The 25,984-nt window shown below is 37.0% G+C and overlaps 1 protein-coding gene across 3 annotated transcripts in view; it reads right to left on the bottom strand.

Annotated features, from left to right (window-relative positions):
* The window catches only part of lrrk1 (leucine-rich repeat kinase 1), a 111,647-nt gene that overhangs the window by 42,579 nt on the left and 43,084 nt on the right, over nt 1-25,984 (bottom strand). For 2 of the 3 annotated variants that reach the window (XM_048183802.1, XM_048183804.1), the window contains exons 16-26: nt 24,473-24,637; nt 23,214-23,386; nt 23,008-23,128; nt 22,680-22,839; nt 20,248-20,524; nt 16,102-16,273; nt 13,053-13,184; nt 12,580-12,749; nt 10,965-11,104; nt 7,577-7,835; nt 812-981 (exon numbers count right to left, since the gene is read on the bottom strand). In XM_048183802.1, coding sequence (XP_048039759.1) covers nt 812-981; nt 7,577-7,835; nt 10,965-11,104; nt 12,580-12,749; nt 13,053-13,184; nt 16,102-16,273; nt 20,248-20,524; nt 22,680-22,839; nt 23,008-23,128; nt 23,214-23,386; nt 24,473-24,637 — 1,939 coding nt within the window. The remainder of the gene's footprint in view (nt 1-811; nt 982-7,576; nt 7,836-10,964; nt 11,105-12,579; nt 12,750-13,052; nt 13,185-16,101; nt 16,274-20,247; nt 20,525-22,679; nt 22,840-23,007; nt 23,129-23,213; nt 23,387-24,472; nt 24,638-25,984) is intronic. The other variant, XM_048183805.1, reaches the window with a different exon arrangement.

The following is a 25,984-nucleotide window of genomic DNA, read 5'->3' as shown; positions in this document are numbered from 1 at the left end:
GCTAGCTTGTGCAGTGCTGTCAGTATTCATGCATGAAATACTTGAAAACGCAGCACTTTTTTCCCTCAGGTCTGACAACATAAAAATCTGTATGAATACATAGAAATCACATCCCTGTTTGTTGCAGTGTGAAAGGAAAATAAATTGTAGCCGGTCACATAAATTAAAGACTTCAATATTAAGCAGAAGATATTTACATTTACATTATTGCATTTGGAAGATGCTTTTATCCAATGCAATTTATAATACAATGAATGTATTATCAGCACGCATTTTTAGGAATTAAACTCATGATTGTGGTGTTGCTAGAGCCATGTCTATCACTTGCTTTGGTAGTGGCTACAAGAAATAATTTTATAAATCAGTATTTTTTGTCTTGTTGATAAACTTCCATTTGATCAAGCAAAAAAATACTTCCAAAACTTTTCAAGATAATTACTTGTTTCAAGCATAAATCTCATTAAATTCTGCCGCTCACTAGGTTTTGGATTAGAGAAAGACACACAACGGGAGAAATCCAATGAGGATTAGATTTCTCTGTTAACAGGAAATTCCATCAGTCACAGACGCCGTGCGTCCCACTGCGAGCCTTGAGCAGAACGACAGCGCTTTGACCTCTGACCTTACATACGGCTGCCGGAACACATGGCTTACTTTCCCCAACTGATCACCTCTGACTTTAAAATCTCTCATCGAGCAGATCGAATGCAAATCCAAACATCGCAGTGAGCGGAACTATCCGGTGACGGCCTAAAGATAATAACGGCTGCCTGCAGAGGAACTTCAGGGTCAGTGGAGGAGCGTAAAGTACCTGTGCTGCTGTTGAGCGACTGCTGCTTGCATTTCTTGAAGTGGAAGCGTTTAATAGCCACCGGATGGCCTCTGTATTTAGCTCTGTAGATGATGGTGCCACTGCCACCCTGACCCAAGATATCTGCTTCCTCTTCACTCCACTGCAGATCACTCTTCAACAGGAACAACCTGAAACACACACATATCGAAGTTTTCACTACGTAACATTTGAGATTGAATTAAGTTGTTTTTTTAATTTAATACTTTTATTCAGCAAGGATGACTAAATTGATTAAAAGTGACAGTAAATACATTTATAACGTTACAGACAATTTCTATTTCAAATAAATGCTGTTTATTTATGTTTATTTAAAGTTACAATGCTCAAAGTTCAATGCAAAGGGAGATATTTTCTTTTACAGTAATCACTTTTTAAGGACCACAACAAACGGATTGTAGGGACTACAACAAGCTTCTTCCTGGGTTAGTGACATCACTAACCCTAAAATGTACATAAACCCCGCCCCCAAGAACACAAAACAAAGGGGGCGAGGCCTTGTTGGGCTGCTTTAGAGAAGAGGAAGAGATGTTGTAGTAGAGTGTTGTTGTCATGCCGTCATTTTACGCTGGACTGCTTCACAAACGAGGGTCAATTCAACGCTGGATTTGCACAAAAGATTAACATGACGGCACATGCTAGTGGATGAGTTGAATCAACTCCACAGAAACTACATAAATTTATCCACTAACCGTTCAGAAACGTCCAGTTTCATTCTAAAAGTTGTAACTTCTTCCTGAGTCTCTCCATCAGTGTCGACTCCGGTTTGAACAATGTAAGGCTGAACACCGTTACTGACAATCCTCATTTCGGCTGCGTGAGATTCTCCAGCTTTGTTGTTGTTGAGCAACCGAAGCATGAGCTGTTAAAGCTCCACCCTCTTCTGGAAAGGGGGCAGGAGCAGCAGCTCATTTGCATTTAAAGGGACACACAAAAACGGCGTGTTTTTGCTCACACCCAAATAGGGGCAAATTAATCAAGCTATAATAAATGATCTGTGGGGTATGTTGAGCTGAAACTTCACAGACACATTCTGGGAACACCAGAGACTTTTATTACATCTTGTAAAAGGGGCGTTATAGATCCCCTTTAAGGCAAGACACCCCAGGTGAATAGGGTGAAAAAAATAGATAACTAATAGATATCACCATACTTTCCCAGTTGATTGATTACAATTGAGGCATTGTCTAATTAAATATGCACTTATTTGCATACATTTCTAGAACAAAAATCTTAACATTGGACAAATCCAGGTTTAAAATTCTTGTTTCTTTCTTCTTCATTTGAGTCTTTTACAGATGGGACCTCTTTTTATCATTCCATTAATCAATAAATACTGTCAACAAACAAAGTTTGGTGTGTCTAAGTGCTGCAGAAGTGGAGATTTCTGAGTTCACTGCAGGAGAAAAAACCCATTTGAGAAAACAGCCTTTAAAGATATGTACTGTAATTGAAATCTACACACGCAAATAGATAAACACGTATTTTGGATGTTTTCTTTCCACTAGTCTGAAAAAACACTATAAAAGCCAAAAAGTCCATCTCAAAATTGACAGATAAAAATAGTGTTTTTTGCCTGTAGTGTCTCGCCTTAAGTAGCTGTTTTCAACATTGATAATAATCATAAATGATTCTTGAGCAGCAAATAATGATATTAGAATGATTTCTGAAGGATCATGTGACACTGAAGACTGGAGTAATTATGCTGAAAATTCAGCTTTGATCACGGGATTAAATTAGATTTTAAAATATATTCATAGAAAACAGTTGTAGAAATTTTTTTTTAATAATATTTCACAATATTACAGTTTTTACTGTATTTTTGATCAAATAAATGCAGCCTTGGTGAGAATAAGAGACTTCCTTTAAAACATAAAAAAAACTGTACCAATCCCAAACTAAACTATGCATTCCGACTTTTGACATTTTGCAAGATCTCCATCGTTATCCAACAGCTTTTTCTCTTTCCAGCTCCATTCTTGCAGCCGCTGTTGAATCAAACCCAATGTCTGTCAATACAAAAGGAGTTCATTTAGTCAGCCATCATTCCTAATCATTTCCATTAAAGCTCCATATGGGAATGTCATTTCATTTGACGTGTGCTTTGAACCGCCCCGCTGGCTGATCGTACGTACAGATGCTTTTAATGCTCTCCTTCCACAGAGCTTCCTTATGGCCATGTGATACAAACTTGCGGCAAAGATATTAACAAGAAACACTCGTTTATGAGGCATCAAGCCAAGAGGATTACACTGTTTGCATAATAATATAAATAATTGGTAAAATCATTCATCCTCCCTGTATAATTAAACACGTCTCCAGGCCACACTGCTGTTGACATGAAGTTCATGCAAATCTTTTGTTTTTAACTCGAGGGTTTCATAATGTGAATCTTTTTTTGTTCAGATGCAAGACAGTGTTGCTATTGTTAACAAAAATTAAAATATTTAAAACTTTTTTTTTGATAATTGGAATAAAGCTGAAATATGTAAAATAAAAATATTAGATGAAACTAAAAAAAAAATAAAATGAAAGGCAACACATTGAAATGTTTAAGTTTTAAAAATCACTAACATAAAAATTAAAGCAAAATAAAAATATATATAAAAAAACAAAAACTAATATTTAAAAAACACATAACTTAAAATATAACAATACAAGCTAATTTAAAATATCAATAAATACCATAATAGTATATAAAAATACCAAAATAAAATTTATTTAGTATTTAATTTGCTCGATTATTGAATGATTTTCATGATTATTAAATCTTATGCTGAAATAACAGGAAAAATAACTATATTCTGTCATGCAGCATGACTGATAAGGTTTTGGTCACACTGTCCATGCATAAATGCACGCACACCACACTTACAGTTTAAGAATAAGATGAAAAATTGCTGATATAGTTGTTGGTCTGAATAAAAAGGTTTATCTGCAAGTAAGCAAAAACTGCTGATCATGTCAGGACGAGTTAATGCTCATTAGGTCTGATATTCACACAAGGCCTGTTATAAAGTCTCTTCAAAGAGAAAGTTTAAAGGTCACTATTTGTGAGTAAAGCAATTTAACTCAACCTTATAAGTAATTCCAAACTGTATTAAGAACATATTCCAGTAATTTCGGTGTGACAGTGGCTCTGTTCCAAATGCTAGTGAGCTGTCAAAAAGTGTGCTGCCTAAATAGGCAGCATCATAATTTAAACGAAACCTCATAAGTGACTGATGTAATACTCTAATGATAAAATACATAGCACACAAAAATATTGTTTAATTAGGCATTATGAATAATTTTTTATTAGGGGTCAAGCCCCGACAGTTCAAAGATTCACTCATGTTTATGCTCACAAGTTTTGACGTGTAAATGCTAGAAACAAAATTCTTTTCCCCCTCTGATTCCACGGCTCAAGCTGATTCGAAAGCACCCTATGGTGTCATTTCCATCATGAAAATTTTTCCGCCATTTAGAATTTTCCGAAAAATCTACTTTTTCGAACTCCTCCTAAAGCGTTTGTCCAATTTGCACGAAATTTGTTATGTAGCATCTACTTACACTCCAGGCAAACAAAAAGTTATTAAAAGATTTTTGATCTGCCAATCTGTTCTTGTATAGCACACACACAATTGGATCTGATGCAGTATTTTTGCAATGATTTGGTGTATTGACGCCAAACTTTGTATATGTCATTACAGGCATGACTTGGAGTTACATGCACAGTATCGTCACAGTGCCACCAACTGGTGCCAAGATTATAACTTTTGAATACCTTGTCCTAAAATCATGAGGATGGTCTCCTTAGATTCCTTGAGTTGAACGATATCCAATTTTCTCTGGTCGGCCATTTTGGACATCTGCCATTTCGAATTTTGTCATGAAATGCTAAATGTGTTTTACGAACACATGAATGTATCGTTACGAAACTCAGTATGATTTATCGAGGCCATGTTCTGAGAGGACCTGTAAAGTATTAGGTCAGTGCCCCTAGTGGTCAAGAGATATAATGAAATTAATGCAAATGCTTATAACATATGAAAAATTCAACATATTGTCAATTAACTTACATCATTAGATTTGTTGGCTTATGCCGAGTCCTACGATACCAAATTTGCCATATTCTACCATACTTACTGTCCGCCATACCGAATTTTATTCAAAACCTACTTTTTCAAACTCTTTCTACAAAATTTGTCCAATTTGTATGAAATTTGGTATGTAATATCTACAGACACTCATGACAAAAAGTTATTGACTGCGAGCACGCCAAAATGGATATGCGACTGTATCTTTGCAAAACTTTTGTGTATTGACACGAAACTTGGTACATGTCTTCACAGGCATTACTTTAGGATACATGCAGAGTTTAGTCATAGCGCCACCTACTGCTCAAAAGTTATAAACCATGTTATTATGTTAAAAGCTGTAATTTAAACAGCTTTATCCTAACCTCATGATCACAGATGTCCACAGATATTTCATTTGCTGCCCTTATTCGGCTTGACCAAATTATTTTTACACTATTTACTATTACTTATTATTTACTATTAATTTTCTATTGAGGAACAACCAAATATAAATTTATAACATTTCTGTGGACTCTGTCTATCATACTTTGTTCTTGTCACAATGGATTGCATTATTCATGAGGAATAAATAAGAAGTCGCCTTAAATGATGGCCAAAATTAGTTTTCTAATAATTCAGCATAAAGTTGCAGTCTAAAAATGCTGTCTACTCGAGTTTAAAACAGAGCCAATGTGGCAAAATATTACTGCATGTTTTTTTTTTTTTAATGATCATCAGTGTATGTTATTCCAAATGAATAAAAAATGGTTGTTTTGGTAAATCAAAATATAAAAACCCACCCTGTAAAATAATGACATCACAAAATCATCTTCCTTTTACTTAAATCCTGATCAATAAAATCAAGTCTCATCCTACATTTTAACATTAAAATGAGTTGTGAACAGTGTTTCATGCTGACTTTTTAAATTTTTCAAGCCCTGTTGACAACTAGAGTCTGGATTGTACTAGTAGCTTGCTGTTCTAGTTCCCAAGACACGCACAAAATTAAACCATGAATGCATTGTAAATCACTTTGGAACGAAAGCTTTTGCCAAAAGCGCAAATGTAGTAACCCTGAGATTTATCAGTTCATAATTATGTGATTTTCAAGTCCTAATATAAAGTATGACATCCCACCGGGAATTTTACTCAGCCCTTTGCCGCACAGGAACCTCTTCAAAGAGATTTGTTTGACGTGGCACAAAGACAAGAGCTGCAGTTCAAATCCTCAGATTTTGCTTCCATTTTAACATCAGAATTAATAATCCAATTTATGTGATGTACCACAACCGCACAGAGAACACACATCTCATGCCAAGACAAGAGCACGAAAGCCTTGTGTATATTTGTGCTATAATTCAACCCTAACCCACTTTGACTCAGCTCGATTAAATACATCTAAACCCTGGTTATTAGGACTAGGTGTGCAACATTTACATTGAATACAAAACTTAAATGCCACATGCTAGCAGATGCTCAGGAGAGCACATATATATGCCAATATGTTACTGCACAATTCAATGAACTTCAATATCTTCACTCTTATGCCTTGTCCTTTCCTCATAGTAATTATAAACATCTGCGTTTGAGCAGATATTCACGGTAAACAGTGGTCTAAACATTCTACTGTAACATTTATTGTTGTAAGTTTACACGAATAAAAGTAGATCCTTTACAGTTTCGAATGATATCTCACTCTTACTATGATGACAAAAACGGAGTGTTTTAAATTTTTTCCACTGAAAAAAAAAATCAAAGGGGGCGCGTCGGCGCGTTCGTTAACATGCCAGAATTAAAACCCTATTTTAGAACAATATGTAGCGCCACTCGGTCAGGTGTGCCAAAACACTAACTTATAAACTTCAATATTTCATACAAAATAATAAATAGACTATATGCCTATTTGTTCTTCACATCAGATTTTTGTGAGAGTACTGTAAAATATGACAACAAGCTGCTCTGAATCCTTTTCATGTTTCTTTAAATAGTCTAGCTGTAGTTTTTGTCACGTAACTTAAATGCACAGTGTCATCTCTCAACGGGCCGACAGAGAAAGTTCATTTCTGATATGTATCCAAAGACTTTAGATAGACAAAGTCAGAGGACTCATATTACTTATGAATGGGAGGAAATGCAATGCACAATATGGTGAAATAAGTCCCGCCTTCTAAATAAAAGAGCCAATCGTCGATTGGTAAAGTCATCGCAACACTGCAGCTGCCGTTAGAAGCTCCGGTTGCTGTAGAAACAGTCAGTGTTCTCAGGCAAGCACTTATGACTGCACATGCTAATTGGCTGGTTCAGTCTGAAAAATAAGCTTTTGAAATGCTACTTGAATGTAGTAATTAAAATTTATGAGACAGTTGTTGTCAGATTTCATTGGTTATTTCAAATATGAAATTTAATTGTAAGCTTGGTGAAGAGTTTTGGAGAATTTGACGTTTCCCCATTCAAAGAGATAGGAGGTGAACGTGCATGACTAAAATAGCTGCCCGAGAGATGGCCGGCGAGTGAAATGACTTACCTCAAAAGGACTTTGATATATCTCATTTTGGTGGGAAAACAACAGCGCTAACATCAGCATTTAGTAGCTATGGATTCGATTCATTTTTAGCTGTCAATTTTATCCAGAAAAGATAATATGAAAAAAATGTTGACATCTTACCGTGAAGGGAAGTCGGTCATGAAGAGCTCGGGCACCAGCTCCTGTAGCGGCACGGGCTGTTTGGGATGGTTGGGGCAGGTGATATACTCCTTGTCCACGGCTGCCAGGACACAGTCCTCCATGTTGAAGTAGTGGACGGTGCTGGTATTGGAGCCGGACAGAGGCAGCGGGTCGGACATTCTGGGTACGGAGCTGCAGTACGGACAGGGAGCGTACTGCTCGATGAGACGAGAGCCGTCACTCTCGCTGGCTGTCAGCGCTGACCGGGGGAGAAGGCCAAAGATAATTATGTGTTTGCAACGCTAAACAAATGTATGTATATGGATGCTCATATTTATATAAAAATGGACATTAATCATGGCTTAATGAAAAGGGATCAAGAGAATAATTATTCAAAAGAATCCACATGGCTACAATGTCTGTTTGGCTAAAGTGATGATTTCTCTGATCTGAAATATATATATATATATATATATATATATATATATATATATATATATATATATATATATATATATATATATATATATATATATATATATATATATATATATATATATATATATATGTAAGCAATAAGGTACGAGAGGCTGTGCTGTATCGTGAATAATTCAGGGCTGAAGGGCGTTGTTAGGCACGACGCAAAGCGGACCCCTTCAGCCGTGACTTATTCACGATACAGCACTAGCCTCGAGTACCTAATTGCTTTTATAAAACAGCTACCACACAATACAAATATTAAAGCCAAAAATATGTATCAATCAACTTTCATGAAGTAAACTTTCACTAAAAGCCTTCCTTCCGCCGGAAATAATAGTCCCTGACCGTGGCCAGCAACTGCAGTTACATTATTACACCATTAGATGGCGACAAAGACTGTGTTTTATGAGTGTGTCAGTCAGTAGCAAAGACTTTTACATTGAAAAGACTGAATTGTTGTGAACACGGAACAAGATGCAACTGAAAAATGCTTTGACTAACACTGTCAGTCACGGGAAAACCCCTTAACTGTTAAAAGGACAAGATAATACATCGGCCTATGCATACAGTGCCTATAGAAAATAACCATACCCTTCTGAAATAGTTACTTTATTTGTTGTACAACCTAAAATCAAAACCCATTTAAAAAAAAAAAAAAAAAACTTTTCCAGCTTTATTTACAAATTTTGCCTTAAAACAAAAACAAAAAAAAAGAAAGAAAAAAAGAAAAGAAAAAGGCAACAGTTCTGAAAGAAAAAACAAATTACAGCCATTCATCTTTTTGGATTTCTCTGTACTAGCTTTGCACACCTAGATTGGGGAATATTTGCCCATTCTTCTTTGCAGAATTGCTCAAATTTAGTCAAATTCTGTGGTGAGCAGCAATGGACTTCTCTATTCAAGTCCATCCACAAATTTCCTATGGGATTTCAGTCAGGGCTCTGACTTGGCCACTCAAGGACATTCACCTTCCTATCCTTAAGCGATTGTATTGTTCTTTTGGCGGTATGTTTAGGATCATTGTCATGTGACCTGCCCATCTCCAGCTGTCTAGCAGAGGGACGCAGGTTTTCCTCAAGAATTTGGATGTACTTGGCAGCATCCATTTTCCCTTCAATCCTGACCAATCGCCCATTCCCTGCTGAAGAGAAACACCCCCACAACATAACGCTGCCATCATCATGCTTCACAGCAGGTATGGTGTGTTTTGGGTGGTGTGCTGTGTTTGCTTTTCACCAAACATAGCGCTTGGAGTTCAGTCCAAAAAGGTCAATTTTGGTCTCATCAGAGCATAGCACTTTTTGCCAGATGGCATCAGAGTCCTCCAGGTGTATGGCACTTTTTCAGGAAAGGCCATAGAGGCCAGCTTTGCGTAAAGCTTGTGAGGTAGTTGTCACATGCACAGACCGACCAGTCCCAAGCCTTGTAAGTCCTTCAAAGTTGCCTTTGGCCTCTTGGTAGCTTCTCTGATCAATGTCCTCCTGGCTCAGACATCAAGTTTGGACGGACAGCCTAAACTAGGCAATGTGTTGGTGGTGCCACACACTTTCCACTTCTTAATGATGCTCTGAACAGTACTCAGAGGGAGAGCTAAAGCCTTCGAAATGTTTTTGTAGCCTTCTCCTAACTTGTGCCTTTTCTACAACTCTATCCCGGAGGCCTTTTGAAAGCACTTTCCCAACCATGGTGAATTCTTTGCAATCTTCAAGAAGCAGTTGGTTTTATTCTGAAGTAAAAACCACTACAATTGATGTCAGGTTGGGCAGTTAGCCTGGTGTTTGAAGTTTATAAAGGTATACTCTAAGGGGCTGATCACTTTACCAAACCAGGTATTTCACTACTTAATTTTTAATAATCCTCCAGAACGTTAAAAAAAGGTAAAGTTTTTCATAGGGTATGATGACTTTCTATAGGCACTGTATATATTTATTTTCTAAGGGTTGATTTATCTTTTAATATTTATTATTATAGATTTATTTATCAGCTGTTTGACAACACTCAATTTACATCTCAATATTTATGTAATTGTATTACATGCATCTGTTAATAATCCCTCACAGCAGTTAGTTTGTTTACCCACAAACATTTGTGCAGAGTGGAAAACACACATGTGAATCACATGTGAAGTCCTAATGGGTAACTGTTGAATCGAGCAGGTGTGTGCTGATGCGTCTGGTGTAATTAACAGCTGTTGTGTGGATTAATGAATCAATCACTGCTGCAATATAAACTGAAGTATGACTCATCCCATCTATACGAGTTCACTGTGTGTTTGTGCTGCACCTGTGTTGTTGACTGACAGCATGCAAATAGTGTGAAGCAGTTTTGCACTGACACACAGCAAACATCCACAGTGCCTGTACTGCAACAAACAGCTGCACATCCATATCAATACCCTTTGGTTATGGGTTTAGGATGTTTGTCAAAATATTGTCACATTTGACACCCTAATTATGATGTTATTTTAGTCTTTTTGTTTTCTGTTGGACTTCTGTCTTATGACTACAAGTGATGTCGTCACTTTTGTTTTGCATGGAGTCACTCCATGCATTTTATCATTTTAGACTAGTACTGTCACAATGTGCATCTCAAACAGCATTTCAGTGCTGCTTCTAACTGGAATAATTACTACTGGTTCAGTCCTAGACTGTGGGATCTTATGCTTTAAAAGCATAAGAGTTCACATGAACCGTACCCCAGGCCGGCTTTTTTATATGGATTCGGGTACGGTTTGTGTGTGCGCACTCGAGAAAACAGCATTCACATCATCCAAATGTACATCAATCGAACCCGGGTGCACATCAAACGTGCTAGTGTGAAAGCACCCTAAATATATGAGATCTACAGTGATTGAGACGCCTGTGGACTGGGATCTGAGAAACTCAATAACATTTGGAGGAGTCCTCACCAGGAAACCACTGCTCTATGAGAGAGTTAACGTGATCCGTGATGAAAGCCATGGCGGAGAAGTCCCTCGTCTCTGACTGGCAGATAATCTTGATGCCTCCGCTTTTCTTTTTCTTCCAGTTTAGGTCAGATGACTCTACGCTGTGGGCGAGAAACAGTGCAAGTCTTTTCTTATGCGAATCTCTGCACACACTAGGGTTAGGATCTGAGTCAGATGTTCACTTCAGTGTTATTTTAGCATTATTTATATACTATTATAATTGTTATCTATATTTTATCTATGTTTTTATTGTGCTTTATATATATACATTTTGATTTGATTTATATTTAGTTTTCATTTAATTTTAATTTAATTTTAAGCAATTTTGTTATTTAGGTTGAATTTATGTTTATTTCAGTTTTAGTTTTTATTTCCAGTAAGTAATGTTAGTGCTTCAATTTATTTCACTGAGTTGCCAAGGAATTTCTCATTTTCGTTTAATTTAATTTAAGTTTATGTAATATTTAATTTTATTTCAGCTTTATTTCAATTGACAAAATTGTTTTAATTTTACTTGACGATAATAGTCCTGGTTTACATGTATTCAGAACTGATCACATGGTTAAAAAACACTGGAATCAAATTATTTCTGTGACAGAACACGGTACGAAAATGGAGAAATATTGACCGACACAAATAATACAAATACAGCAAATAGACTACACACCTAAGGCGTAAGATAACTCGTTATAGACAGTTTAAAACAACAACACATGTATTGCTTGTAGAGAAGGTAATCCCAAAATGCTTTGCGGCAAACTCCATAAAAAATGTGACCCTGGACCACAAAACCAGTCATAAGTCGAACGGGTATATTTTTAGCAATAGCCAGCAATACATTGTACGAGTCAAAATTATCAAATTTTCTTTTATGCCAAAAATCATTAGGATATTAAGTAAAGGTCATATTCCATGAAGATATTTTGTAAATTTCCAACTGTAAATATATCAAAAAATTATTTTTGTGAGTGGATATGCATTGCTAGGGACTTCTTTTGTACAACTTTAAAGGTGATTTTCTCAATATTTTGATTTTTTTGCACCCTCAGATTCCAGATTTTCAAATAATTGTATCAAAATTTTACCAAATATTGTCCTTTCCTAACAAACCATACATCAATGTAAAGCTTATTTATTCAGCTTTCAGATGATGTATAAAATCACAATTTCAAAAAATTGACCCTTATGACTGGTTTTGTGGTCCAGGGTCACAAGATGACAGATACTGTATTATTTTAGTATTATTTACTATAGAATTAATTAATTTTTTGAATTTTTATATTTGTAATATTAATTTTAGTTTTAGTTTGTAATTTTTAAAAATATTTCTATTTAGCTTTAATTTCAGTTTTAGTAATTTTGGTACTTCATCTTATTTTATTACAGTTAGTTCCATTTAAGTACTTTAAGTTTTTCATATAATATTTATATTTTATTTTATTTTAGCTTTATTTAAAAATAATACAAAAAAAACAATAACACTGAAGTGATGATGTTAAAGATATGTTAATAACAAATATACTTTTATTCATTAAATACAAAGCAAATTATACCTAATACGTAAACACTTACTAACCTCAGATATCCACCATCAAAGGTGACCAACAGCCCTTCCTTCCAGTAGATGGTCTGGCTGCGACGGACACGAAACGTGCTGCAGCGATTGCGCTGCTGGTTCCCTGCAAAGCTGTAGATCACAGTGCTGCGGTTTCTCTGGTTTTTCATGTTCTTTTTGGTCTCAAATGCCTATTACGGAAATCAAAGAAAGGAGGATACAGACATCAAAATCAGTCCACTGAAACCAGCCAGAACACCGCGATCAGCTTCAACGACACTTTCACCTGAGAACTTGTCACATAAGGAAATACTATAAAATACAGAAGCAACGACACGGCCATGCCTTCATTCGGATACTGAATGATTAAGCAGATTTGTTAGGTTTAGCAGTAGGTGGTGCTACAAATTTGATTGATATTCTCAGGCCAATGTGGCATTGAAACACAAAAATTTGTTTCAATATGCAAAAGCTTTGCTTAGATAATGACTCACTTCCTGTTTGGTGTCTTCGCCAGCAAAATTGCTAAGGCTTTTCTGGAGTATAAAATCCAGTAATTGAATTTGTGTGGTTTTGTCTTTGTCTGTGTCTGACCTGAACCAATTTTGGTGAGGATTCAACAAACACTGTAGGAGGAGAAGCAAATAACAAAAAAAAAAAAAAAAACAATATGCAAAATTGGTCCAAAATAGCATAAAGAAATACATGAAGTGAAGAATCATGACGTTCATCATGGAAAAATTATAATGATTTCTGGCTGGATTTTATGCACCTAGGCCACTAGATGGCGATGTCACCAAACTTGTACGATCAGGGCTTTGTGGCAACAATGCATAGCAAGCTTCATGCAAATCAGCCAAAGCGTTGCAAAGATATGTCTCACTTCATGTACGCGTCCTCATTGTCAAATTCATTGATGCATTACTAGGACTGCACGATAAATTGAAATAAAACAGAAACTGCAATATTACTTATCAAATTGCAAAGGCTTTGATTTAATAAATAAATATATGCGCTGTGTGTTTCAGCATTAAGCACAGCACTGTGTTCTTTTACACGCAAGCAATGTTCATCATTCACATCATATGCAACTATCTTCTCAAACTTGTAATAAGAAGTGCTTATAAATCGGCTATTATCAACAAACAGGGCTTGACATTAACATCCGCCAACCCGCCGGTAGACAGCCACTCCCACTAGCCACCTTTAGCGGGTTGAATATAATTTCAGCATAGACTAATCAAAGGTAGCCAAGCTTGTCATAACACAAAATTACAATCCAATCACAATTCGTTAGGTGGGATAAGCGGAATCGCCCTGAATGACACACAACAGAAGCACTCTCTCTCTGTCACACGCACGATCAGATCTTCTTGCACCTGAATAGTCAAATACACGCAAACACAGATGTCAAAATGTCCATCGTGTGGAGTATCTCGCGTGAATACAGTCGGTTATGGCTTAAATGGACGTAAACAGGTGGGTAATAACTGGATGTGTGTCAGTATATTACATTCATGCGTTCAGCAGCCCAATTCAATTCCTGTCTGTCATTAATGTTAATCAAACAACAAAAAATGTTAAATAAACCTACTGTATCTCAAAAAAGAGTTTTGGCTATTTAATTTACTATTGTATTTGTAATTTGCTAAATTGCTTCTTTGTTTTTTTTTATGTAGCCTAACAAAAATAACTTATAAATGTATCATATTATGCTCATATTACCCACCCCTACATACCAGCTGACATACCATGTAGGCCTAATCTTGATTTGGGTGGTCAATCTGCATTTGAAAGTTTAAAAGTGTTTTAAATCTAGTTAATCAAGTAAAATGACTCAAAATCAAGCAATTTTAGCATGTCAAAGTCAACTTTAATCATATAAAATGTAATTTCCCAACTGCAAAATTGTGGCCAGTGAAAATGCTGAGTGGCTAGTGACTAGCTACAGTGGCTGATGAGCAAAAAAGTTAATATCAAGCCCTGTCAACAAAAGAGAAGCTTTAAAGTCAGCATGAAATCAAAACGGACAATTCTTGCTTTTTATGGAATATTGCGGTATTTCTTATAAATGATTTGTCTGTGCACTTCTTTTTTCTTTTTAAATTCATGTGCCCACTCAATCATTATTCAAAATAACTTCCCCTTCCTCTTGCAGCGACATCTGTTCTCTAATGATGATGTTTACTGGTGCGAGGGCGGGACAACCTGTCACTCACATGAGATTCGCCAATATCAAACCCCAACCAACGAATCTCTTCCCCACAGACAAAATCAAGTCCCACCTTACATTTTTTTGTTTGTTCCAGAAGACATTTATCTTGGATATACGTCATAATAGGGAACAAAAACTATAATTAGTTTCATGCCAGCTTTGAGGGCTCTCTGCGGTTTTCTGCCAAAATAAATGTTTGATGGTTTAACATTTGAAAATGAATACATTAAGAAAAGTAATACAAAAAATAATGTACTGTTATACTATAAAATTAATTTATTATTGTGATTATGTTTCTTAAAATACTCGTTTTTTAATTTTACAGTAAATATAACAATAGTAATATTTCTTATTTTGTTTCATATTTTAATTTAACAACAATAACAATGACAATACTAGAATGTACATTTCCTGAAGAAAATGTGAATGGTGCTTGCAGTGGCAAAATTCGGTGCTCGGTTGCTAGGGTGTTTCTAGGCAGTTGCTAAGGTACTTGGGGTGGTTGCTAAGGTGTTGCTAGGCGGTTGCTAGGATGTTCTGGGTTGTTGCTAGGCAGTTGCTATGGTAACCTGGGTGGTTGCTAGGGTGTTGCTAGGCAGTTGCTAAGGTACTTGGGGTGGTTGCTAAGGTGTTGCTAGGCGGTTTGCTATGGTAACCTGAGTGGTTGCTAGGCAGTTGCTAAGGTACTTGGAGTGGTTGCTAAGGTGTTGCTATGCAGTTGCTAGGGTGTTCTGGGTGCTTGCTAGGCGGTTGCTATGGTAACCTGGGTGGTTGCTAGGCAGTTGCTAAGGTACCTGGGGTGGTCACTATGGTGTTGCTAGGTGGTTGCTAGGGTGTTATGGGCGGTTGCTATGGTAACCTGGGTGGTTGCTATGGTCTTACTAGGTGGTTGGTAGTTGTCACAGACAGTTACTATGGAGTTTCTATAGAGTTCTTAGCATGTTCTCAGCCCACTTTAACACTTAGCTAATCAGCATGTAGCTATTCACTGCTAGCATTTGTAACATGTTGGAAGTCCAGTTTGCTAGCCTGAGTCAAAAGCCAACCGCCATGTCTCTACGATGCTCTGATGCAGAGAAATAGGTCTTGCCAAACGGTTGCTAGGGTACTATATTGATATATAAATCAACAAATTTTTTCCAAAAATTTGAGCAAAATTGGTACCTGAAATATTGAAAGCCCCAGTGTGCCAAGCGTCTTACCGTGCGTTTTCAGAGACTGCCGTAAACTCCCAGCCAGAAGCATTGTCAGCGTGTGCCTTCTAATTCTATGTTTGCAATGACTGCAATTATGGCTTTTATTGGCCTGTTAAGTTGTCATGTGTTTACCTGTATGTCCATCTGGTTTAAACTGATTAGCATTCTGGCTATAAAGCGCTCCCAAAATCCTGCAGGTACAAAGCTCATCTTAAAATGCCGCTGGATGTTGTTGTTGCTCTGGTGCCGAAAGCCGTGGATGTCCAGAGCAGGTTTGGGTGGCAAAAGGTGTGGCAGCAGATAACTATGAAGAGAAGATGACACTTGTGGGACATAATTGGGTTTGAAATACTGCACACTTGAAATGCATAATATACAATAACTCGTAATTTACATCCTAGATAGATAGGGTGAGAATAGGGTGTGAACATTCATAAATCACACAGAAATGACAGCCAATAAAACTTTATGCAGATAAAATAAAAATAATACAAAAAAAATTAACTAAATAAATAAAACTCAAACATTAAAAATAGACTGAAGTTACAAAGAGCAGAAAGCTATTGTTTTTACCTATTAAAAAAATATATTACTTAGGCCTACCTTCTCTAAAACGTTTATCGAATGAATTGGTTTTAGGGTGTTTTCACACCTATGGATCGCTTGTTTTGTTCCGAAACAGGGACTAAATTTGTTACAATGTTGCATTTTCTTCTTGGTTCGGTTCGCTTTCACATGGCAACATTTCAAAGCGTACCAAAATGCATTCAGGCAAGTCACATGAGAGTACAACTGTCCTCTTATTGGTCAGAGTTTTCGCTGCGTCATCCATCAAAATAATGATTGACAAGCTAGCTCCATGAGCTTATTGTGGCTTTATTTGTAACTGTCGAGACACACACAAACACTTTATAAATGTAGCCGTCTCTCCCGCAGTTAACTCATATTTGCTGCGGCAAATTCAAACCCGCGCTCTTTCTCTCTCTCTCCATCTCTGGATTTCCCAGCACTGTCTAGTAGGCGACCTGTTGTCCGTGTGTCTGTCGAGAGAGACCATTTGAATTTTATAATGAAGCAGAGCGGGAATTGAGACTTCGTCGGGACAGCATTCTCGCACGGAGAAGTGTAATTACACACCAGAGGCGCTCGTTGGCTTTCAGATATTGTAAATAATGTGCTCACTCACAGAATCAGACATTACTGATTTTTATATCATATTTTCCGTTATGAAAATGATATCATTTGGTTCGTTGGTCCGTTAACTGGGTCGATTGCTTTCACATCTCAAGCGAACCACTCCAGAGTTCATTTGAAAGCGTACCGAGACCACCTCTTCAAGCAGGTCTCGGTACGCTTGTTTGGTCCGCTTTTGGTGTGCACCCGAGTGCGATTGCTGCTTTCCTACCTGCCCAAACGAACCGCACCAAAGGGGCAAACGAACTCTGGTACGATTCAACCGAACTAAATGAGGCAGGTGTGAAAGCACCCTTAATCAGGCAAGAGACCTGACCTGGAAAAAGCAACTCTAATCACAGCATTGATCTACTTGTTAAATTTCAGTTCTGGGTCAAACAACTCCTAGATTACTTATTTGGACATTTCAATAGACTAACCATGGAACTAAATAAGTAACAATATCTGACAGGCCCGAAGATCATCATCTCTGTTTTTCCTTGGTTTAACTGAACCAAATTGCGAGCCATCCAGCTCTTAAGCTCATCCAAACATGACAAATTAAATCGGGCCAATAACAGAACCGTGGGAAACCCCACAGGAAATAGGTGCTGTTGATGAAACAAAGTCACTAAACTTCTCTGAAAATGATCTGTTTGCAAGATAAGAATCAAACTACTTTAAAACCGTCCCATGGATCCCAACCACATGAGATTCACAGGGTCTATTGTGTCAATTACTGCACTCAAGTCAAATAAAATAAGGGCTGCCGAATTACCTGAATCTCTGATTATACAAAGATCATTTACAACTCTTAATAGTGCAGACTCTGTGCTGTGAGCCACCCTAAAACCCGATTGAAATTGATCTAGGACCTCATTCTTTCCTAAAATAACATTAACTGTGACAGAACTACATTTTCTAAAATCTTTGATATACAAGGTCGTTTTGAGATTGGCTGATAATTACTCAATTCTAGTGGGTCTAAGTTAAGCTTTTTAAGAAGCGGCTGGACAACCCTTTGCTTAAAGCCCATGGGAACAACCCCATTACGGAGACTGCTATTAATGGCTTTTTAAGGCTTTGAAGTGGGCTTCAAACGAATAATGCCATCCTTAACGTGTCAATGATACCTGCTCAATGTCCGAAACATTTCACATTTCTAATGAGGGAGTCAAACCAGAACATATAGCTGGATTAAGTAATCTATTAATTGTTGAAAAGAGGGGGCATTACATTTCTGTGCAATAACATTAAAAAATTAAAAAAAAAAAAAAAAATTCCTTGCAGTTCTCACAGCAGCCTGATACTCAAAAAAGCATTGCCTCATAATTTGAAGAAAAACCTCTAACTTATCCTTCCTCCATTTCCGTTCTGCCTTCATGCATTCCTGCCTGACGGAGCCATGGTGCTGAATTCAATTTTAAGTTTTTACCTATTCAAAAAATTATTACTATATAATAAAACATATATAATTTTCAGCATCACTTTATGTTATGCATTACCCATCAACATGTGAAGGAATGAATGAATTCAACTCAATACTTCATATAGATAAAAAATAGGCAGCGGCTAGCAATTAGATGCTATTTACACTCAATATATTCTATTTACACTAAGTGAAAATAGCGATAGATTCTATTTACACCATGTAAAAGTATCAGTTTTTTGCAATAAGAGTAAATAGTTATTAGATGCTATCTATACTTTATATTGGCAGATACTATTTGCACCTCAGTATTTTTGTACATTAAAGCTGCAGTCCGTAACTTTTTTTGGTTAAAAATGATCCAAAATCAATTTTTGAGCAAGTACATAACTAGCCAGTGTTCATCTCATTATCTTAGCTCGATTCACAACGGTAAGCTTGTAATAATGTTTTATAATAAGAGAGACATGGTGGATTTCCATGGGAAATTTGAGCATGCAGCAGTTCGTCTGTGCGTCATTACGTCACGTCCGTAAACAGAAAGGAAGGAGTCCAGGCTTGTCGGTTTTATCACGTGAGGATGCAGCTGGTAGCGGATCATTTATAGCCTTTTCTCACAGCAGCTGAAATAATTAAACTTATCATTTTGATGGCGGATTGTAATCCAGAAAGATCCAAATGACAATCATCAGTGACAAGTGGAGAGTCAAAAAGCAAAAGCCTTTGGACTGTGGAGTGACTACAGAAACTGAAATCTACAGGTAACACTGATACACACTAAATACACATAGTCACGCAATGCTGAGGTTGTTAACTAACAATTTGAGAGCAAAGTATTACAGTAATAATTTGCACGGATCCGAGGTAAGCGATCATTAGATTTAATCATCACTGGCAGCGTGATTTATTATAGGCCTAATGCTTTTTTCCTCAGTTGGTCAGAACAAAAGTGGCAACCATGTTACTTACTTGTTTAGATGATATTTTCCAGTGAAAATTCTTATATTGTTCATACTTTCAAGACGTAGAATCTGTGATTCTGAAGTACAGTATCCACACCGGTGCAGTGACTGACAGCAAGCATTAGATTCATCCGTGCTGACGAGCTGTGCCGAGGCACAATGCACGTACAGATAACTGTTCCGCATATGATTGCAATTGCAGGTTTCAAACAAGAGATGGCGACAAAGAGGAAAAAATCGCGGACTGCAGCTTTAACAGTATGCAATAATATCAGAGTGCAAATGATTATAATTATTAAAATTATTAAATGGATGCTCCCTTATTGGGAGAATAAAAACCTCCCTACACCTTCCCCTAAGCCTACCCAATAAACACTTTTAATATTATTAAACACTCGTTCGCAGTTTATTACCACTTTTAGAACATTATTTTAAATTTTATTGAAAATTAACACAAGCTCGGCAAAAGGCGGATTCACACCCGCATCGATCGCGTTAAAAGCCAGGTTTGCGAGCCTTACTTGCTACTGCTGCACCACTGAAGACGTTGAATTCTATGCATCTTTTTTAAAAGTTGAGTGGCCCAACCAGACACTGGTGGGCGGAGCTAGTGTAAATAGCGTTTGCCAAGAAGGGACGCTATTTGCACTTATTGTAAATAGACACTCCATAAAAAAATATGCTGAAGCTATGAAAAAAGCCATTGTTTTTTACCTGTTGCTGGCCACTGGTAGGGCGATCTCAAACTTGGCCAGGAACTGGAAGTACTGTTCTTCCGTTTGTTGGGTGAATCCGGTTCCTACCAGCAGCATGCGGAGGTCCTCTGCCTTGATGACTCCATTGCAGGCCACGGAGCGTGAGTCCCTCAGGTTGACGATGCGTTCCAAACACTCGGACAGCCACACGGCATCCAGAAAGTACAGTTTACACAGGCCGTGACTCGTGTCAGAGAAATGCAGTATGGTGCCGGTCTCGATGAGGAAATTGATCGCTGTGTGATTCAGAAAAGATGTTGCTATGACAGATGTAATGTAGCCGTATTCCTCTCATTCAATCCTGTTTCACTTGGAAATGCATTAGATTACAGCAATCATATGGGTTGCAAGGAGTTCACATCTATTTTAAACTTTAATGCAAAGAACTGTGAATAAAAATAAACCTGGGATGAACAGATTTACGAAATTATCAATAATTACTTCCTTAATATAAAGGGCCATTTTTTAAGAAATTTTTCTAGAATTCTACATGCTTTGAAATTTCCAACTGAAATTAGGCATTAAAATGTTATATTTTGCAGTAAAAAAAACAATGTGCTGCTTAGTAAATTTTAAAAACGTCACAGAAAAAAAAGAATGTTTGAATTAAAAAAAAAGAAAAAGATCTGCTTAATATTAACCTAATGGGGTCGATTAATGAAATAAATAATCAAATTAACTAAAAAAAAAAAAATCATACTAAGGTTGCTAGATTGTCAAAAATCATAATCATGATATTTTGGTCAATATTGAAATCATGATTATTTAACACGGTTATTGGTGGGTGATATGATCAAAGTCTTATTTCATGATGAGTAATTTTAAATATCAGGGAAATTTGACACCAAATTTCAAAAAGTATTGGGACGCCTGCCTTTACGTGCACATGAACTTTAATGACATCCCATTCTTAATCTGTAGGGTTTAATATGGAGTTGGCCCACCCTTTGCAGCTATAACAGCTTCAACTCTTCTGGGAAGGCTTTCCACAAGGTTTAGGAGTGTGTTTGTGGGAATTTTTGACCATTCTTCTAGAAGCACATTTGTGAGGTCAGGCAGTGATGTTGGCGAGAATGCCTGGCTCACAGTCTCCGCTCTAATTCATCCCAAAGGTGTTCTATCGGGTTGAGGTCAGGACTCTCTGCAGGCCAGTCAAGTTCCTCCACACCAAACTCGCTCATCCATGTCTTTATGGACCTTGCTTTGTGCACTGGTGCGCAGTCATGTTGGAACAGGAAGGGGTCATCCCCAAACTGTTCCCACAAAGTTGAAAGCATGAAATTGTCCAAAATGTCTTGGTATGCTGAAGCAGTAAGAGTTCCTTTCACTGGAACTAAGGGGCCAAGCCCAACCCCTGAAAAACAACCCCACACCACAATCCCCCTCCACCAAACGTTACATTTGGCACAATGCAGTCAGGCAAGTACTGTTCTCCTGGCAGCCGCCAAACCCAGACTCGTCCATCAGATTGCCAGACAGAGAAGTGTGATTCGTCACTCCAGAGAAGAGTCTCCACTGCTCTAGAGTCCAGTGGTGACGTGCTTTATCCCAATGTATCCGACGCTTTGCATTGCACTTGGTGATGTAAGGCTTGGATGCAGCTGCTTGGCCATTGAAACACATTCCATGAAGCTCTCTACGCACTGTTCTTGAGCTAATCTGAAGGACACATGAAGTTTGGAGGTCTGTAGCTATTGATTCTGCAGAAAGTTGGTGACTTCTGCGCACTGTGCGCCTCAGCATGCGCTGACCCTGCTCTCTGATTTTACGTGGCCTACCACTTCGTGGCTGAGCTGCTGTTGTGCCCAATTGCTTCTACTCTGTTATGATACCACTAACAGTTGACCGTGGAATATTTAGTAGTGAGGAAATTTCACGAATGGACTTATTGCACAGGTGGCAACCTATCACGGTACCACGCTTGAATTCACTGAGCTCCTGAGAGCGACCCATTCTTTCACAAATGTTTGTAGAAGCAGCAAAAACTAATACTAGGTTAACTAATGTATGTAAAAGGTCCTCAAAAGAGTTACAGAAGACAATAAACAGTCAGCAATACAGTAAGAACAAAGAAACTAATTACAAAAAGCACTGATTACAGTTTTGGTTTGGTTGAAAATTAAAAATTAGCCCAACAGAAAATAAATGAATGGATGGATGGATGGATGGATGGATGGATGGATGGATGGATGGATGGATGGATGGATGGATGGATGGATGGATGGATGGATGGATGGATGGATGGATGGATGGATGGATGGATGGATGGATGGATGGATGGATGGATGGATGGATGGATGGATGGATGGATGGATGGATGGATGGATGGATGGATGGATGGATGGATGGATGGATGGATGGATTATTTTCATAATTCATATTATGCATTACCTGTCTGCAGATCCTCATAGTCTTTGATATCACCAGCAGGACTCTGATCAATGATCTGCTCCAGTTCTGTGTCCGTCAGGTACTGAACCTCATCAGCTTCGTCTCTCCTCAGACGTTCTGCCTTTATGGCCTCCTGCAAGTTTAGGTAACTTTTGGGGATCTGTATAACAAAAAGAGAAAAACACAATGAGATATTTCAACTTAAAGAAACTAAGGTAATAAAACTCCTCTTTATGCATTACAGGTAAAATGCAACAGTATGTTTGACTTCAACTTGTCTTACTGAATAGAGACTACAGTGATTTATGCCATCTTAACTAACACTAACCAGTCGTCCCACCAGTTTGTGACAGCTAGCAGGGTTGCTGATGTCCTTCATAGAGCAAGTAACCTGGAACAACAGCCTCTTGAGTACGTCCATGCCTTCTAGTGTCTTACACGACACCTCACTGTCAAACAAACACATTTATTCAAACAAAAATCAAAACAATTCCATTAAGAAATGCTAAAACAAGTTATGATAATAAAACTAACTGTAAGTGTTTCCACGTTATGTCGGGGTAGCCGCTGGCCCGTGCGCCCGACGGGGTTCTGCAAAGTGCCAGGATATACGCCCTGAGCGTGGCGACACGCTCGGTACGAAACTTAGTGTCAATGAGGTCCAAATGCGTGCCAACGACAATGACAGCAGAGTTAGGGGCGCGAGCCTGGAGGACACACACATGAACACCAACATATTAAAACAAGGGTCATTTATGTCCATCAAAAAAAAATTACATTATCAGTAAAAGTTCCATTGTGCTTATAATGAAAGTGTTTGTGTGTATATGTTATACATATATTTTTCTAAACACATCTACAATATGCCAGTAATTTTTTTTTTTTCCCCTTTATTCATGAGGATATATATATTTTTTGCTTGTCCCCACACCTGCATTTCTAGCTTCTTTTTGCTGTATTAGCTAATATGCACATTCTGAGTATGTTTAATATCATTTTGTCTTTGTTCTTTCACTCTGTATAGGCTATATTTAGACTTTAGTTAACATAAAGCATTACACAAGCTTTAAGTTGTGAATAGTAATTCACTATTCCATAACTTTAAAAAATTAAGAACTTTATTAAATTAGTTTATAAAGGAAAAATTACACTTATTAGAATTAAACTACTCTCAAATAATAAAAAAAAAATATTAACTTAGTTTGCAATGGAAAAAATTATATTTATTATCATTCAACTATTGCATTAAGAAATAAATACAACTTTACTTAGTTTGCAATGACAAAACTGTTCATTATTATTAAACTATTCCATAAAGAATAGATAAATCCAAAATAAATAAACAGACAAACTTTATTAATTTAGTTTGTAATGGCAACATGCTGTTCATTAATATTAAACTATGTCATAAATAACAGATGAATACTAAATAATTAAATACCAAATAATTATTTATCATTAAACTACTCCCTAAATAAATACACATTATTAATTTAATTTGCAATGTTCATTATTATTAAAATATGGCAGAACTTATAAACAAATACTAAATAAAAACTAAAAAAAATATACTCATTATTTATTTTGCAATAACACATTTATCTACACCTCATCAAATAAAAAAATAAAAAATGCACCAGTTTCACAGAATGACCCAGTGCCTTTAAGCCAATTAAACAATATTTTTATTCAAATTTATAGAAAGGAGTCCAGTATGGACGCCTCCTGACTAGAGGAAGTGCACAAACGCTGTCGGATTTTCAGAGTGTCTCTGTTATCTACTCTTTCCTCACCTCGATGTTGAGCAGCCAGGACTGCAGGTTGGCCACGGCTTCCTCTCCCAAAGCCAGATTCCAGATCACCATATACAAAGCCTTATCCGTGAAGAAACACTGGTTTACCGTCGACATTCTGGCCGGGCCGCCAATGTCCCACACGTTGAAGGACACCAAGTCAACCTGTAACCACAGTAGCAACAAAGGCATTACATCGCACTGACATTTCGCTCAATATTGCTACTTTTTTTATCAAGGCATTTTGGGACCAATTACAATGTTCCTGAAGTGAAACAATGGATATTTTATCCTGTTATGAAGTCAATTTGAAATAAAATTTGACACTATTTACTTCACAATTATCTTTCTACTTTCATTTAAAAAAAAATGCAGTATGAACACTTTGAGGGTGAGTAAATAAATAACATCGCCACGCATCATATTTGCTGAATGAAATCCAATAATTGTTTCTTACTAATTTTGGGGTGCCAATTCCAAAAATAGAGCCTGTTTTGTTCTTGCATGTCACAGTTTCTCACAAAAAAATGATGTGCATTTCATAGCATTTTTCAACAACCATTTGTAAGGTGAAAAAATCTTGTATTAGTCCTTCAATTATCAGAAAAACTGCCAAAAGGACACAATTCCTATCTTCCTCTGAGCCAAGTTATAACTATTTGTTCAATCCTTAGCCGATTTTCACATGTATGACATTATTTAATCCTGATTTTAATGTTAGAATTAAGGCTAGTGGCAGAAAAAAAAGGGTCCATGTTTTCTGGGTGTTTTACGTGACAGTAAAATAGATTTTAGTATTCATAAACTTGTGTTTATATAAAGTCTTTGACTTTAAATTGAGTATTTGAACATATTTTTCAGAATCCTTTACAGACTAAGTAGCTAAATGACAAGTACATTTTGAATTGTACTTCTTTTTTTCATTAAAACGAAACTTTCTTTGTCTGATAAGTGCATTAAAGCTGATGTATATCAAATTTGAAAAACCTTCATTCTTATTTTGTTAAAATACTGTGTGATGTAAAGCTTTATTTGGTATTTTTGAACTAAGCATCATCAAATTAGTTAATATTAGGCCTTTTTTTTTTTTGTGCAAATGAGCAGATTTTTTATTTTTCAAGATGCAGGCTTATTTTGTGGGTGAAAGTTTCTTTTAAACAGCAAATGTTTAAAAACACAAAACTCTTGCGTGAGCCAGCAGTGGAGTAAGTGTTCACAGCTGCTCGAGGTGGGGCAATATCTCTGGGGCTTTATAACATCAGTGTTCTTGTGTATACATTTGCTTGTGTCTATGATATATACGTGTAAGAGGTCATTCTCTGTGTGTTTATAAGAAAATGTCTATATGACATCAGTGTGTGTGTGTGTGTGTGTGAAAGAGAGAGAGACAGACACTCTCTTGGGTTATATATGTCTGGCTCTGACTCAGGGCTCCTGATGAGAATGGAAACACTGTTAACTCCTGCTAAGAAACCATGTAAGGCCACAAATAGAGCTGGGGGTCAAAGGTCC

Source organism: Megalobrama amblycephala, linkage group LG3, assembly GCF_018812025.1.
Source record: "Megalobrama amblycephala isolate DHTTF-2021 linkage group LG3, ASM1881202v1, whole genome shotgun sequence".
NCBI classification, from domain to species: Eukaryota; Metazoa; Chordata; class Actinopteri; order Cypriniformes; family Xenocyprididae; genus Megalobrama; species Megalobrama amblycephala.
The sequence above is the reverse complement of the archived record's forward strand: the minus strand, read 5'-3'. Positions and strand labels throughout refer to the sequence as shown.